Raw genomic sequence first — 16,086 nt, forward strand, 5'->3', positions numbered from 1 at the left:
TGCAGGGGTGCTTTTTTTCTAGTGGACACACAGCCTACATTTAGAACACCTCCAGCGTGAGCCAGAGGGGGAAAATGCTAGAAAGCGCTCTTTCTTTATTAGAGTTGCTGTTGGAGCGTATGTTTGCAGGGGAGCGTACATTACAGTAGACTCAAACCTGCATTTTAAATACCTCAAGCTTGAGCTAAAGAGGATTGTGTTCACTACTCCTTGTAGGAAGCCAGAGATGGCTCTTTAACATGACTAAGCTGGCCATGCTTCGTCCAATCACACTTATGCTGGGATTAGATGGGGGGCAGGGTCAAAAGTTGAGCCCGACCAACCGCGTCTTTGGACGCTGCCAAAGAGAGTGAGTCACGCAGGGGTAGCGGGGCCGGCGTGCGCTCGTTCGCTTTGGTGAAAAGATTCAGCGCAGCCGAGATTCGCACAGCACATTGCCCTGTGTGCCCTGTGTATCATCACCTTTAGATTTCACCACTGAGCCACAGGGGGAAATGACGTAAGATAGTTAGCGCGAGCAGAGAAGAGAGCGGCATGTTTTTTGTCGCCTGTAAAACGGCGTTTGTTTGCAGGTGTGCATGTATTTATAACAGGCCCATTTGCTGCAATATTGACATTGACAGCGGGCTGAAGGCGGTGTCCAGTTGAAAAACCAGGAAAGCCGGCGTCCTCAGAACTGCAAGGCAGGTGGCTTGTTTCACTGAAGGCTTTTCGACGGCAGCAAGAAGGCTTCTTATCCAGAGATCAGCGAAGTGGTGGAAGGAAATGTGTCTGAGTTCCTTGGCGGGGAATGAGTTCTTTATAGCCTTTGGCCATGCCCATTCTGGCAGGCTCTGACATGCTAGGGCGTGAAGTGCCCTGATTGGTTCGCGCGTCTGAGCCACCTCGCCATAGATTTGTGCAGTTGCTGTAGCACAGCCAATGACCGTATTCGCTGTTCATCTGTGTATGCTGTGCAGCTGCACTGCGTTTTAAAGATTTGGCTTCAGTATTCTTGAGAAAAGGAGTTTTCCCATAGCGTAAGCTAGCCTGACGCAATACGAGAGACCTCTTGAAAGGGAACGGGTGGTGTTCCACCCGACAAGCATGACGTGTTGCCATGGAAATAATAAGGTGATGCATTCTAAAATAAATGTTGCCTTAAACACTCGCTGGGGGCTCAGCTAGAATATTTTAAACTGAAAGGGTTATTTATGCCAATTATGATAACTTTATATTGTAATATATATATATTAATTGATGGTATAATAATACAATAAATGTTTGTGGCGAGCAGGATGAAGCCCAGGGCCGTGAGAGAATGGCGCAAGGCCGGTGGAGTGATTGATGTGTCGCTCATCATCAATCACGTCACTGCCTCGTGCCGTTCTCTCACGGCCCCAGGCCTTGTCCTGCTTGCCACAATGTTAATTTGGTTTTTCATGCTTATGTTCATAATCATTCGAATATGAATTAAAAAAACTCCAAACAATAATAAACAGATCTCAACAAGTGTACAATATTATATGCATTTATTATTTTTAGTATTGAAATTCTTGTCCAAGCAGCATTTTGCACTCAGATAAGATATTACAAAGGGCATAGTGCCCTCAGACGACCACAATAATAAGATTATTTCCAATATATTAGAAATAATGTTACCATGTGATTTTTGAAGAAAGAAAACCTGTACCATTAAGCTGAATTTATGGCTAAAAACTGAATTAATACTGTGCAAAAATGAGATTTGTTTATATAGGTCTAAAAATGTACGTTTTTATCTTTATAGTGAGCAAATGAAGGGAGCAGTTCACAGTTATTTAGAGGAGAGCATTCGTCCATTCATTGATCTGATTGACACTCTGCGGTCTGTTGGCATTCACAAGGACTTGGCATTACCGACTATTGCAGTGATCGGAGATCAGAGTTCTGGGAAAAGCTCGGTGTTGGAAGCGCTGTCTGGAGTTGCATTACCAAGAGGAAGCGGTGAGGACTGGTTTACTCCCCTTTGGTATTGGAAATTCATATAAACACAATGACCATTTTAGGTAGCCTACACCTCTCCAGTTTTGCTCTATTGCACTTCCAGCCTGAAAGGTAGGATGGATCCATGAATTCAAATTGTTTATGCCAAAGTCTGACCCTACCATCTGCATGTCAAGGCAGAAAGTTGGTCTGGCAGCAACAAACCACTTAAATCAGATTTCATTAGATTGGCTAATCAGATATTTGCATCAACAAGCAGGTGTAAAGGTAATGTGGTTACCAGATCAGTAATGCATGACACATGCAGTTAATTTTCAAGTTTATGAAAGATTTGTAATTCAGAAGTATTTGTTAGGATTAAATAGTTGTTTTTACATTTAAAATGGTTTCTGGAGTCTGGCAGAAGATGTTGTTTTTGGTCTTTTAACTACGGGTGGTCAACTCTGTTATTGATATCAACTCTGTTACCATCAATGTCAACTCTGTTTGCTTTAAGGTTTTGCTTTAAAAATTATCATTATGTGTGTTTTATTGTCAACAAATTGATCAGAAGCTGATTAGCATAACTTGTATTCTTACTACATGGAATTTTAAAGGATTTTATTCATTTTTTAAAGCTATGTTTAATGAAAATGCATACCATCTTGGCAACTTTTCAGTTAAACATGTTGATATTTTTACTCCAAAACGATAAGCCTCTATCTTATTAGGCTTAAAGTTGAATTAATGGAAGAAGAGACAAAAGTTATCTTAGGGAAGACATGGTTTTTAATTGTGTTACATATGTTAACTGTATACATGGGCGTAGATTACGCGGGGGACGCGGGGGACGTGTCCCCCCCACTTTTTATAAAATGTAAATTCGTCCCCCGCACTTTTTCATAGGGCAAGTGTGTCCACGACAAGCTGAGGTTTTCGCGGGTGTGTATAGCCTATACATCGAGATTTAAAATCCAAAGAGTCAAGGATAGTCTATCTACATACATGACTTTCACGTTTCCATGGTAATCAGTCACTCGCACATCACGACACGCCCATGCTTGCACCCGCGCGGCCGCGCCCAATCCATTTTTTTCATAGAGGTCGTCGCAAACTCGCAATGAGTTCAAAACGGCAAAAAAACTCTTCACTCCTTTTTCACGAAAAAGTCAAGCACTGTAAGTAAGTTGTCATGTGGTATCCGAATTGGGTTGCACAATGATGAATAACTCTGTCTATTTCTCTTGTTGAATAATTAACAAGTTTAGGCTACTACTAAAAATATTCACTACCCGCGAAACGTGCACTTATTTTCAATCTTTTTTTATTCGTAATGTCTTTTATTTTCACAGATGTTATCAAAGCTCTTCAAATTAGAATAAACATGGTGATTGTTAATGCTGAATTTGTATTTTAATGCATTAACAGCCTGCTTGAATCAGGCAGCGTTGTAACGTGTACATGATGACAAACATGACAAAAAAACTCTTGAAAAACAAGCCTAACCAGAAAGTTTGAAGTAGTTTTAAAAGCTTGAAGTTTGAAGGTTTTCAATTGGAAAGTTTTAGTTTAGTAAGACAGACAGACAGACAGATAGATTTGGGCGGATGGCGGGTGGATTTTTTTATTTTTAACAGCAGATTCGGGTGACTCAAAGTGCACCAGATTAATGAATTTATCTTTAAAATGTAAAAAAATTCTTCCGGGGGGGCATGCCCCCGGACCCCCCTAGAGGTACCGAGTTCCACCCACAAACACAGTAGGCTATATAATGGTCTATGAAAAATACAAATTTTATTATCTTATTATTAAAATACATGATCAGGATTTTACCACCTCCGCCTAGTTTGGAGCCAGGAAAAGCCCTGCATGTGTGATATAAAGTACTGAACATCTTTCTTTCTTTCTTTCTGTTTTATTGCTTTAAAAATAAATAGCATATTAAGCCAGTTAAGCAAAAACCTGTCAACAAAAGTCTGAAAACAAACTGGTATTACACTTGACATTCTGTCCCCCTCACTTTTGAAATGATGGCTACGCCCCTGACTGTATATGTTTGACCCAATTTGTCTATAACAGAGTTGAAAGCTTTTTCTGTTAGTACATTGATTTTCAGAATTATTTTAAATCTTACAAGTTTAAGATCAGCAAATATTGAAAATATTAAATTTAAAGTGTGTTCCATGAAAATAAAAAAGTTTAACAGAATAATTATTCCTATTTTTGTTTTCTTTCTCTTCTTGAAACGTACTCGCAATTCTGGAACGGGTCGTGTGTTCAAGTTGAATTCTGAAGGCCTGTTCACACCAAGAACCATAACTAAAGATAACTATAACGATAACTATATTAGCGTTCATAATAATGTTCTGTTTATTATAAGCGCACACTACAGTTTTGTAGTCTGCCACTTTAAATGCTTGAGCTCTTAACTCTTGTGCATCAATTAAAAATAGTTACACATACTGGTCCATAGTGGACAAAAATGTCCATGTCAAAAAACTGTCATACAAATTTTAAGCTTGGGAGCACAGACTTAAGTTTGGTCTCATTTTAAAGAAGACCCTTGTAAGATTATTGCTGAAGTTAAAAAAGTGGAAAGAAGTGAAACCAAAAAAAAAAGTTATAGAAGTTTAAGTTTATGAAAATGATTTAGGAATAATATGAACATTATTTATATAAAATATATAATTTATGAAACATGTTGAACTCTAAAACTGATATAAATTCAAAGCCATAGATCCAAACAAGTTGTGTTCCAAATTTGAGGATGATTTCTTAAAACATTAGCTTTCAGTAAGATTTTGTTTGGGCGCAGTGACAGATTTTCTCCATTAGATGCACTCTCTGACATCCATACCAACACACCCACACAATTATCGCTGCATAATTGATCCAATTGGCTCTATAATATGCCGAAACAGAAAACAGGAATAAAGCGAGTATTTGCTTTATAGGCCAAACCTGAAAAAATTTCACCATCTGGTAAAAAATAGTAAAAAGTTTCATTTTGAAGCCTTGCCAACAGAATGAAAGCCTCTTAATAAAGATTGCATCATTTTATATAGTTAAATGGCACTGGGATTAAAAATTGCATTTTTGTCCAAATGGCGCTGAGAGGAACTATTTTTGAAAGGAAATGGGGGTGAAATAGTAAAAATCCAATAAAAATGCACACCTGTGTCACATTTTATGCAGTTAGTATTAACACAGGCAAAGTGATAAAAAAACTAAACTGAAAAAGACAAAAATTGGCTTTCAAAGTTTTTCTAGTTTATCAGCTGGAAAAAACACTCTGAAAGTGATTCCAACGATATCTTTTCTCTGTGCCGTTAATATCCATATAGTTGTGATTTGGACTCTTCTATTCATTTACATTCATATAATTGTTTTTTAGACATCTTTATCGCTATCGTTATCGTCCATGGTGTGAATGGGCCTTAAGAATTAAAGAATGATTACTTTTGACAGCACATGCACTGTTGTCACACTATTTTCCACTGTCAGTTTTCTTGGTTGCTAACTGGACTGTGTTTGTTATAGGAATTGTCACCAGATGTCCACTAGAGCTGAGGCTGAAGAAGGTTACTGGTGGAGCCAAATGGAAGGCTGCTCTATCCTACCGTAAAAAGAGGATTGAATTTGTGGATTCGTCATTTGTTGCAGGTTTATAAACTGCTTGCAGTCTCTTTTGCGTTCTTAACTTAATGTTTTTTTTGCAACTGACTCGAAATGATCAATCTTATTATCAAATTTAAATTATGAAATTTTGCAGGTCCTATTAAAGCCAGCACATTTGCAAATGGAAAGTTAGCACATCCAACTTATGATTTGAAGAAATCTGAATTTGGAGATCCTTCATTAGTTGAAGAACATGTTGCAGCAGGTTAGTAAATCTGCAGGAAAACTCCTTTCTTTTCAGAGTTATTAGAACATAAAGATCAAAATCTCAAGCTGCAGTCACAATCAGTAAATAAATATAAAAATTTGTTTTGTCTTATAAAATTGATGGCTGTTGTCTTGGATGCTGATTCAGTCAATTAAATGTATTATTCCAGTTAATCATATCACTGCACAGAACTCATAATGCATAGCAATATCCTGTTATATTAAGGGCTATAGGTGCATGCACGCCATGTCATAATTACAAAATTCCGACTTGTAAAAAGCGCCCATGTCCTCATAGAAACTCGTAATTACAACTCAGAATTTTCAGAGAGCTTTGACTTATACCACGTGGCCGCTTTACCCCCTGACTGCTGCAGATTCATTTTGGTATTGAAAGTGTTGCCATAGAAACACCTAATTCTGAGTCCGAGGATGTGAAAAGCTCTGAGTATAACCAAAGTCCCTTTAAGGCAACTCATATCTCTTTGAATGGGAAAATCTCCAAAAGTGTTTGCAAAGCTTACGATTAAATTTCATATTTGAAATCACCAATGAAATTGTACAACAACTGTCTCATAAATTTTATTTCTAAACGCTTGTATCATGACGAAAAAAAACCAAGCTAATGCTCATGTGGATTCCTAAGCACGCGTCTCATAACACTGACTGTTTATATAGCAATTGGATCTTCTAATGGCAGCTGCAGTAACGCAATGGCTCATGCTCATGCTGCTTTAAAGGACGTATTTTTTCTTATAAACACAGTTAATTTTGCAGTGTGTGTGTTGTACAGCCCAGAATCAGCTGGCAGGAAAGGGGGTAGGAATATGTGATGAGCTCATCACTTTAGAGGTCATGTCACCAGATGTGTGTGACCTCACACTGATCGATCTACCTGGAATTGCCAGAGTCCCAGTAAAAGGACAACCAGAGGATATTGGAAAACAGGTGAGCAGCATAATCTGATTTTGCGCGCCACATTTCAGTACCATAGACATCCAGATTTAAAACTATGTCTTTATGTCTTGCAGATCAAACTTCTGATTATGAAATATATTGAGAAGCAAGAGACTATAAACCTGGTAGTGGTTCCTTGTAACACTGACATTGCAACAACAGAAGCATTAAAAATGGCACAAGAAGTAGATCCCGAGGGCAGAAGAACTGTTGGTAATGAAGCAGATGATCTGCACAAAACATCTAATAACATAAAATATCTTTGAGGATTTGAGGCTTCAAATCATTAAAGGGACTTTTTACAAAAAACATTTTTTCATTCTCACAGCCATTTTAACCAAGCCAGATCTCATAGACAAGGGAACAGAGAAGGACATTCTGGCTATTGTCCACAACAAAGTGATTCCTCTCCGCAAAGGTTACACCATGGTGAAGTGTAGAGGACAACAGCAGATCGATGAGAAAATTCCTCTGGAGGAGGCGACACAAATAGAGAGAGATTTCTTCCAAAACCATGACCATTTCAGGTTACAGACTGAAAAGAATATAATTAAACTTTTAGCATGTCATTTCTGAATACAAATTCATTTTATGTTTTGATGTGCATAAAGTAACAAAACAACAACAACAACAACAACAACAAAAACATTCAGGGTGACACAACTGTCCTGATACAAGTAAAAAAAAAAAAAAAAAACTTAAGAATGAAATTAATGAAAAGAAAACCTTAAGTTTGGCATAATCTTTTAGTAATATTGCTGCTTATTAATATTCTTGGAAAAAAATTGTCCACAAAATCATATGGCTATATGGAAAGTACATGCAATAATAATAAAAAAAAGTATCACAGAAAGTAGCCTTGCAGACCCTTAAGACTGTATCAAAGTCAATAAGTCTCAGATATTTTTCACTTTTATGTGACAAGGCAAAGTTAGTTCAGATTGGAAAATGTCATGTGGTATAACTCCCCCAAAACCTAAAAAATATATATATATATATATATATTTTTATTAAAGGGTTAGTTCACCCAAAAATGAAAATTCTGTCAGTAATTACTCACCCTCATGTTGTTCCAACCCCGTAAGACCTTCGTTCATCTTCGGAACACAAATTAAGATATTTTTTATTAAATCTGAGAGTTGTCTAACTCCTCCATAGGCTTCTAAGGGACCGAAACTTGCTGGCCCAGAAAAGTTATTAAAGAGATCGTTAATATAGTCCAAGTGACTACAGTGGCTCAATCTTAAGTTTATCAAGCGACGAGAATACTTTTTGTGCGCAAAAACAAACAAAAATAACGACTTTATTCCACTATTTATTTCCTTCTCTCTGGGCCTCTAGTTAGTTTGCGTAGTGTTTTTGCGCTGTGCGTCTGTGTTGCACGTCATCACGCATCACACACATGATCAGCGTCGGCCAATAGTGAGCTTACGTGGTGACGTGTAACACAGACGCGCTACGCTTAAACACTACGCAAACTAACTAGAGGCCCAGAGAGAAGGAAATGAATAGTGGAATAAAGTCGTTATTTTTGTTTGTTTTTGCACACAAAAAGTATTCTCGTCGCTTGATATACTTAAGATTGAGCCACTGGAGTCACTTGGACTATATTAACGATCTCTTTAATAACTTTTCTGGGCCAGCAAGTTTCGGTCCCTTATAGCCTATGGAGAAGTGATCCACCACTCAGATTTCATCAAAAATATCTTAATTTATGTTCCGAAGATGAACGAAGGTCTTACGCGGTTGGAACAACATGAGGGTGAGTAATTACTGACAGAATTTTCATTTTTGGGTGAACTAACCCTTTAATGTTAGATTTTTGTGATGTTCACTTTGACCATTATTATTTTTTCAAGAATACCTGTTTGCCAAGCTACAGTAGGCTATATGAGCTAAAGTAAACCCCATCTAAACTAAGTGCCTTCTCTTTTTCTACTACAGAGACCTCTTGAATGAGGATAAAGCGACAATTAAATGTCTTGCTGTCAAGCTGACTCAGAATCTTGTTGATCATATCAAAGTAAGTTTGTAAATGTCTCAACCTAAAAGTCCTAAATTTGGTGAACTGCATTTGTGGTTTGTGAGAAACTAACAAAATTGTTTCTTACCTATCTTTGTCAGAAATCACTGCCACATCTCAATCAGCAGATTAAAACAAAGTTGTGGGATGTGAAGAATGAGCTTAAGGAGTACGAGACTGGACCACCAAAAGATCTTAAGGGAGCCAAACAGTTCCTCACTGAAGTAGGACCTCAAGTCATCACATCTTTTTGCTTAGTAGAATTATGATTAGGGGTTCAAATGCTGGAACCCTATGAAATGGATTGTAAACATTTCTTAATATTTTGTGAAACAGATCATTTCATCCATAAAATTAGCAGCCCTTTAAAAAGATAAAAACGCAGAATACAGAAAAAAGTCAAAATTGCGAGATAATATTTTTGTGTGTTTGCAAGAAAAAAAGTCAGAATAACAACCTCACAATTCTGAGAAAAAAAAAACGTTTGAATTGCAAGATTTTTTTGTAGGAAAAAAATAAGAAGATATTAAATCGGAATTGCGAATAATTTTTTTGCAATTACCTTAACAGAAGTAAAATGTTAAAAGAAGTAAATATTTGAAAAGCAAGATTCATTCTGTTTAAATCCACTATGCTTTGTCTCGTGCCTTGTGTGAACAGCCCCTGAAAATGTTCTCTGTTCAGATAATACCTCTTTTACCTCCTCAGGAGATTCACTTTTGCTGTATAATGATATTGTAAAAGGCTAATGAAACCAAAAAAATATTCTTCACAGATCCTAAAAAAATTCAGTGCTCAAATCAACTCTTTATCATCAGGCGAGCTGATGAGTGAGGAAAAATTGTTTGTCCAGCTTCGGGCTGAATTCAAGAAGTGGAATGATCATCTTAACAGCACAAAAACATCCTGTCAGTATATTTACAACATGCAACAACTTTGAATTCACTGTTGTTGTTGTTTTCTTAGAGTTCTGATAAAAATGAAAAAGTCAGATAATTTTATAAGAAATCCATTTTGTTTCCAAACAAGTCAGCAATTCAAAAGAGTTGAGCCAGAATAACAGAGGGAGGGAACTGCTCGGATTCAGTAGCTACAGAGTGTTCGAGTCGGTTCTGCAAGAACATGTGGCCAAACTTAAGAAGCCAGCCATTGAATTACTCAATACCACCAAAGGTACCATCACAAAATACTTTATGGTTATTGTGGAGAGCCTCCATTATAAAACCAAAAGATTAGATCACCAATTTAATGACATTATTAGTTTTAACAAATGTGGCTGTTTGTCTTTTTGACTTGATTTATTTCTCCTGAAGACATCATCATCACACATTTGACTGACGTGGTGAATCAGTGTTTCAGGAAATACTCTTTCCTTCAAAACACTGCTAAGGTAAATATTGCTTTTAAATATTATTTTTTAATCCAGTTTAATCAAGTTCTCTTTCCTCTCTACTTTTCATTTGACTTTTTCATTTTGCCCATAGGACAAAATCAAAAACATTCAGTTAACCCAGCAAGAAAAGACGGAGAAGAGGATCTTAGAGCAGTTTAAAATGGAAAACATGGTCTACACTCAAGATTCCGTATACTTAAAGCTCTTGAATGAGATTACGAATGAGAAGTTTTCAGAAGATCAGTTACCCATATTTGACAAAAAGTGCAAGTACAGTAATATGCTGGAGGCGTATTATGAGGTAGATCTTCTTAGTTTTCAGAAACAAATAGCAGTGCAGTGTATGTGGAAGTAACTTAGTATCTCTATTCTTCTTTCAGATTGTGGTGCAGCGAATGGCTGACCAACTGCCCATGATGATCTTATTTTTCATGTTGAAGCAGACTGCTGAGCTCCTGTCTACTGACATGTTGTGTTTACTGGATGGGGCAAATGTGCGCGAGCTCCTGTTTGAGGACTCTGAAGTCAGCAGAATACGCAAAGAACTACAAGAGCGCCAGGATCGTTTGAGTGCTGCTCAGGAAGCACTTAGCACTTTTTCTACTGACTAGAGGGTATCTGAAAATACATATACTGTATCTATGTCAATCTTATAATGTATCTGACAACTTCTAAACAAACATCCATTTTCCATAAATAAACCTATAAAATTTTCTTCAGAATATTAAAATATACATACATACATTAACCCACATCTTATACTTTTTGATTGTTTCCATGTTATTCACAAAATGGGCTAAAGCAGGGCCGATACATTTTGTTTTCTAAAATAGCTAAAAGCTTCAGTGCGTTATCTACAAGTTAAGGTCTAACTTAAGATTAGGTCTAACTTGACATTTAATTATTTTTTTGTCTCATATTTACAAATGTTTACAAATATGCAAAAAAATATATATATTTATCATTTTTGAGGGCCAGTGAAAATGATAGCAGTGCATGTATAAGATTGTGTACACTGATGCAGTGAATAGCATTCAATCACTGTAGTTCAGCGAGTATGTAAGACTGGAGTCAAGCCGTTTAGAGAAATCATACTCTCTGAGAAATCAAAGGACATTTCTGAAAATTAACATTTGAACTCTCTCTTGCGAAATTAGCATCCCCATCCGAGACGCAGTCGCACTGTGTTGATCACCTCAGTATTGTCTTAATCTACATTTTAATCTACATTTCCCTTCACCTCCTCTTCCTCCATCTCTTCTCTTCATATGTTGAGATCATCTGAAATTCACCCAAAAATCTATATGGTTTAACGTGGACAATTACCATACAACACTATACATGTTTGGTGTCATTCGAAATGTCTCAGTGCGACTGGTCTCATTCCCACAGAAGTAAACCAAAACATGACAAAGGTTTTAATAGGTTTTAATAGTTTAGAGATAGGTCTGAGTATGTAAAGAAATATTGCAAGAGGCTCAAGGTGTGATTTGTAGTCAGATCAGCCCCAGATGTAATCCAGACACTCAGCATTATGTATTTTTATGTATTATGTATTTTTTTTCCCTGTATTTCTGAGCATTTAATGTTTTGTATTGATTATCTTTGAATTGATTATATATTGGCACGATACATTTACCTGAATATTAATAAATTGTAACATTTGAATTTATTCGGACTACTCTGAAATTATTAACTCTAGTAGATTACTTGAATTCCTTAACACCACAAATCTACGCTCAGGTTAGTTTAACAGGCTAAAATACAGCTTAGGTGGAGCAGAGACTGAAGACTGATGTTTTGGAGCTTTGACTAACACATTGGCATTAGTCATGTATATTTAGACTGTAGAGGCTAATAATGGGTTTTCCATTTAGAACAACTGGGTGTTAGACCAATCTAAATAGGGGTGAGCCTTTACCTCTAATTATTGTAATATTATTCTTACTAATTGTATGTGGAAAACCACGGCATGTTTATATAAAGTTACCATTAGAGGAAGTTAAGTTGGTCAGCTTGGCTCTATGGTAATGGTCATAACCTCTGGTTAGATATAGTCTTACCTTAATTAAGTGTGTTCAGATCTATGGGGACTAAATTATATATTTTAATGAGCAAGTAGAGTGCGGCCGTCTAATATTATTCAACCACCTCTGTCTAATGACCGAGACTGACAAGCTTGTGAGTTTGAGATCCGAAATACCCGGCCGGTACAAGACTAAAGTGTTAAAGGAATCCAAATGAACAAGTGTAATTTTAATAAGGAGTTAAATAGAATAATCAAAAGTAGATACATTATTATATAATTGTCAATAATCAATTGGCATTCTAACCTAAATTTGAGGTTGTGATAAAATGGAGTCAGCTAACAGTTTAATTGGAATTAAATTAGTTTGCCACACGGAAAAGACAGAATGTGCAGAAACCTTCATCCGCTCATCGGAAACCATCGTTGGGCAGATCGGGCGGGCCCTACAAGAACAATGCATAAGGTATAATACATTTTTTATTAAACTTTTGGTAAACTTTTTTAGATAGTGAAGCTAGTCTGAAACTGGGCCTGACAAAACTAAGCTAGCTCTCTGTACACAACTCCACATGTCATTTGATAATCAACTTCCTGACAGACAGACAGGCAGCAGCTTGTGAGGCTGGGAAAATTCACTTCCAACACCTACAGCACTGGTGCTCAACAAGGATGTGTGCTCTTCCCAATGCTCTTCTCCCTCTACTTCTCTGACACCTTTGTCAAACTCCTGAAGTTTGCAGACACTACAGTCATTGGCCTCATCCACACCATAAAAACAAGAGGTTGAACAACAGACCTGACAGGGTAATTGGTGTGCACCTGCCAAACCTATAGGACTTGTACATCTGCAGAGTGAAGAAACGGGCTTGAATCATCATCACACACCTTCTCAACAGCCTGTTTGCACTCGGGCAGACATTACAGATCTCTGTGCACTAGAACATCTAGGTATAAAACAGCCCGGTCTCACCCCAAAACGTCACATACTGACGCGTCTTGACCAAACGGCAATATACGACGAAAAGGGTACCCCTAAAACGTCCATATGAGACAAAGACATAAGCGCACCAGCAGCGCCTCTTAGCGGTACCCTAACGCATACCTAAACCTACCCATAACCCGAATAGTCACATACGGACGTTTTAGGGGTACCCTATTCGTCGTATATTGCCGTTTGGTCAAGACGCGTCAGTATGTGACGTTTGGGGGTGAGACTGTGTTGTATAAAAACAGTTCTTTCCCTCAGGCTATCTCCTCCTTAAATAGCATACCAATTACTGCCAGTTTTTATATATGAATAATTCAATACTCTTATTACATTTTTGCCATCTGAGTTCAGCAATATAGATACTTACTATGTAAATGCATATTTTTATTTATACAGTTGTACAGGACATAATGCACACACCTGTAAAGTCTTTTGATATAGTTCAGTTGTATAATACATCTGCGATGCTAACATACACCCATTTCTAATGGATGAAGCCTTGGCCTGGAAGAGAGGTCACCAGGTGGTCCCCAACCTTCACTGGGTGTTTCAACCCTTAACCACAACACCCTCCAGTTGGCGGGTCAGCAGTGACTGGCCAGGTCACTGCCCCTCTCCTCCAGGCTTCCAGCTTGTGTCCTCTCTCTTGTGCCAGAGCCAACAGGAGGTTCTCTCTGATGCTTCTCCCAGTCTACGAACAGCTGCTTTCCTCAAGTGGCCTCTCAATCCAACCTTTGTCAATAGATTCCACACAGATTGAGCTGGGAATCCTCGACACCCGACTTCCACCGTCATCAGCCATGTTGTCCACCCCTTGTCCCGGCAGTCTTGGACAAGTTGCTGGTATTTGGCTTTTTTCCTCTCTGCAGCTTCCGCCCTCCTCCCATGGCACCGTCAACTCCACCAGGATGATCTTCTTTCCCTCTGGAGACCACATGATGATGTCGGGCCTTAGAGTTGTGGACAATACCGCCTCGGGGAAGTGGAGTTTCCTCCCAAGATCAACTTTGATTTCCCATCCCTAGGCTGACTGCAGGAGATTCTGCTTGGCTTGGCTATGGACGACAGGTCTTTGGCCCTCTTTCACAAAGGTGATGGTGCTCAGCAGTGGTCTTGCTTTGGCTGCTTGTTTCTTCCTCCTTTCTTGCTCCAGGATGTCTGCGAGCACCGCCAACACCTTTTCATGGCGCCACCTGTATTTCCCCTGTGTCAATGTGATCTTACACCCTGACAGAATGTGAGCCATTGTTCCTTTCCCACCATACAACCTGCACAGTGGGTGTAAATTGACTGGGGTTGGTAAGGTGTCATACACTGCTCGGAGTAGAAAGGATACAGAAGGGCTCCAGCCACCACAGTTCACGCATGTGATTGTTCTCTTGGGGTGGTTCCACCTCATCCAGGCACCTTGGGTTGTGAGCTTGATGGATTTTGCTCTTCTCCCTTCTTCCTCAAGGTTTCGGACTTCATCCTGGATCATGGTTCTCTTCTCCCTAGGGGTGGACTTTGACGACTGCTAGTAATGTGCTGTTCCTAGACGCTGTCTTCCAGTGCAAGGGTTTCTGATGATGTCTTTGGTCACAAGAGAACATTCTGCCTGGTTAATTGCCGTGCTGGCGGCCCACTTACGGCCAGATCTTGTTCTGACTCCTGCTTCCCTGGTGAGTTGGTCTTGAGAGGCCCTGTAGACGAATCCGGCGAAACTACCGGAAGTAAGCGGGCGCCATAACTGAGCTGTTGCTGAGTAGCGTTGCACCAGTGCCTCCTATCGTTTTAGTTGCGTCCACTGGAATAAACAGCCCGCGATTTACGACTGTCACTAACGTTACAACTTTTATAATGTCGAGTGGGAAAACATGTTCCGTTATAAATTGTTTCAATGGCGGCAGTAAAATTTCAATTTGGAAGAGAAAACATTGTGAGCTACATAAAATACCCCGGGTCGACTGCCCCTGTCTGGTGCCATACGGTTTACACAGATTTCCTGGGCGAGTACAAGACGCGGACATTCGCCAGAAGTGGGTGAAAAATATCAACAGGCAGGGATGGGTTCCTAATAACAACAGCAGGGTAAGTTTAGGCTTGTATTGAATCCCATTTCCCTTTCAAATTGTGACAATGTTAATGTGGGTAACCCACCTACCTAGCTGGTCAACGTCAGCTTGCTAGCTAGCTGTCTGTTAGCTGCTTGTCACGAACGCTAGCGGAGAAATGGGTGGATCCATACGCAGCAACATGGTAATCAGGGCAATCCAACTCGTCGTCATCCATGCAAAGGTCAAAATCAATGTAATCAGAATCGTAGTCATCCATGCCAGGGTCGAAATCCATTTAATCAGTCCAATAAACAATAACACAAAATAAACAAGAAACAAAACAAGAACAGGCGAGAAACAGACCTTGGAAGTGTAGCATGACATTAAACAATGACTCCGTGACATGAACTGAAACAGACAGGGTATTTATACACCGACACTAACAATGTGATAGGGAACAGCTGAGTGCAATCAAGAGTGATGGGAACAGACAAAGGATTATGGGAAATGAGGTTCCAGAGTGAATGGTGACAGGAAGGGAAAGAGACCTCTAGTGGACACCTGGGGAAACACAAACCAGACACTGTGACATAACCCCCCCTCTACGGAGCGGCTACCAGACGCTCCAAGACCCACAAAAAACAACCAAAACAAGAGTCCAGGAGGGAGGTGGAACGGTGGAGGATCAGGGGGAGGGATGGGGGGCCAGGTCCATGGAGGGAAACGGGGACAGGGAGTGACAGTCCATCTGGCAGCCAGGGCGGAGACGACAGTTCATTGGGCGGCCAGGACGGAGACTCTCCCTCAGGCAGCCAGGGCGGAGCGGCCAGT

The 16,086-nt window shown here is 39.1% G+C and overlaps 1 protein-coding gene across 1 annotated transcript; it reads left to right on the forward strand.

Moving 5' to 3' along the window:
• Nucleotides 1–239: 239 nt before the first annotated feature.
• On the forward strand, nucleotides 240–10,813 carry LOC308684587 (interferon-induced GTP-binding protein Mx-like; the record flags this gene model as incomplete). The annotated part of the gene is made up of 11 exons (XM_081355851.1): nucleotides 240–349; nucleotides 1,769–1,965; nucleotides 5,485–5,607; nucleotides 5,717–5,827; nucleotides 6,623–6,777; nucleotides 6,861–6,999; nucleotides 7,115–7,313; nucleotides 8,731–8,809; nucleotides 8,911–9,033; nucleotides 10,294–10,503; nucleotides 10,583–10,813. The coding sequence occupies 11 exons, from the start codon at nucleotides 240–242 to the stop codon at nucleotides 10,811–10,813; spliced, it is 1,677 nt and encodes a 558-aa protein (XP_081211977.1).
• Nucleotides 10,814–16,086: the final 5,273 nt, after the last annotated feature.

Source organism: Scardinius erythrophthalmus (assembly GCF_964197995.2).
Source record: "Scardinius erythrophthalmus genome assembly, chromosome: 24".
NCBI classification, from domain to species: Eukaryota; Metazoa; Chordata; class Actinopteri; order Cypriniformes; family Leuciscidae; genus Scardinius; species Scardinius erythrophthalmus.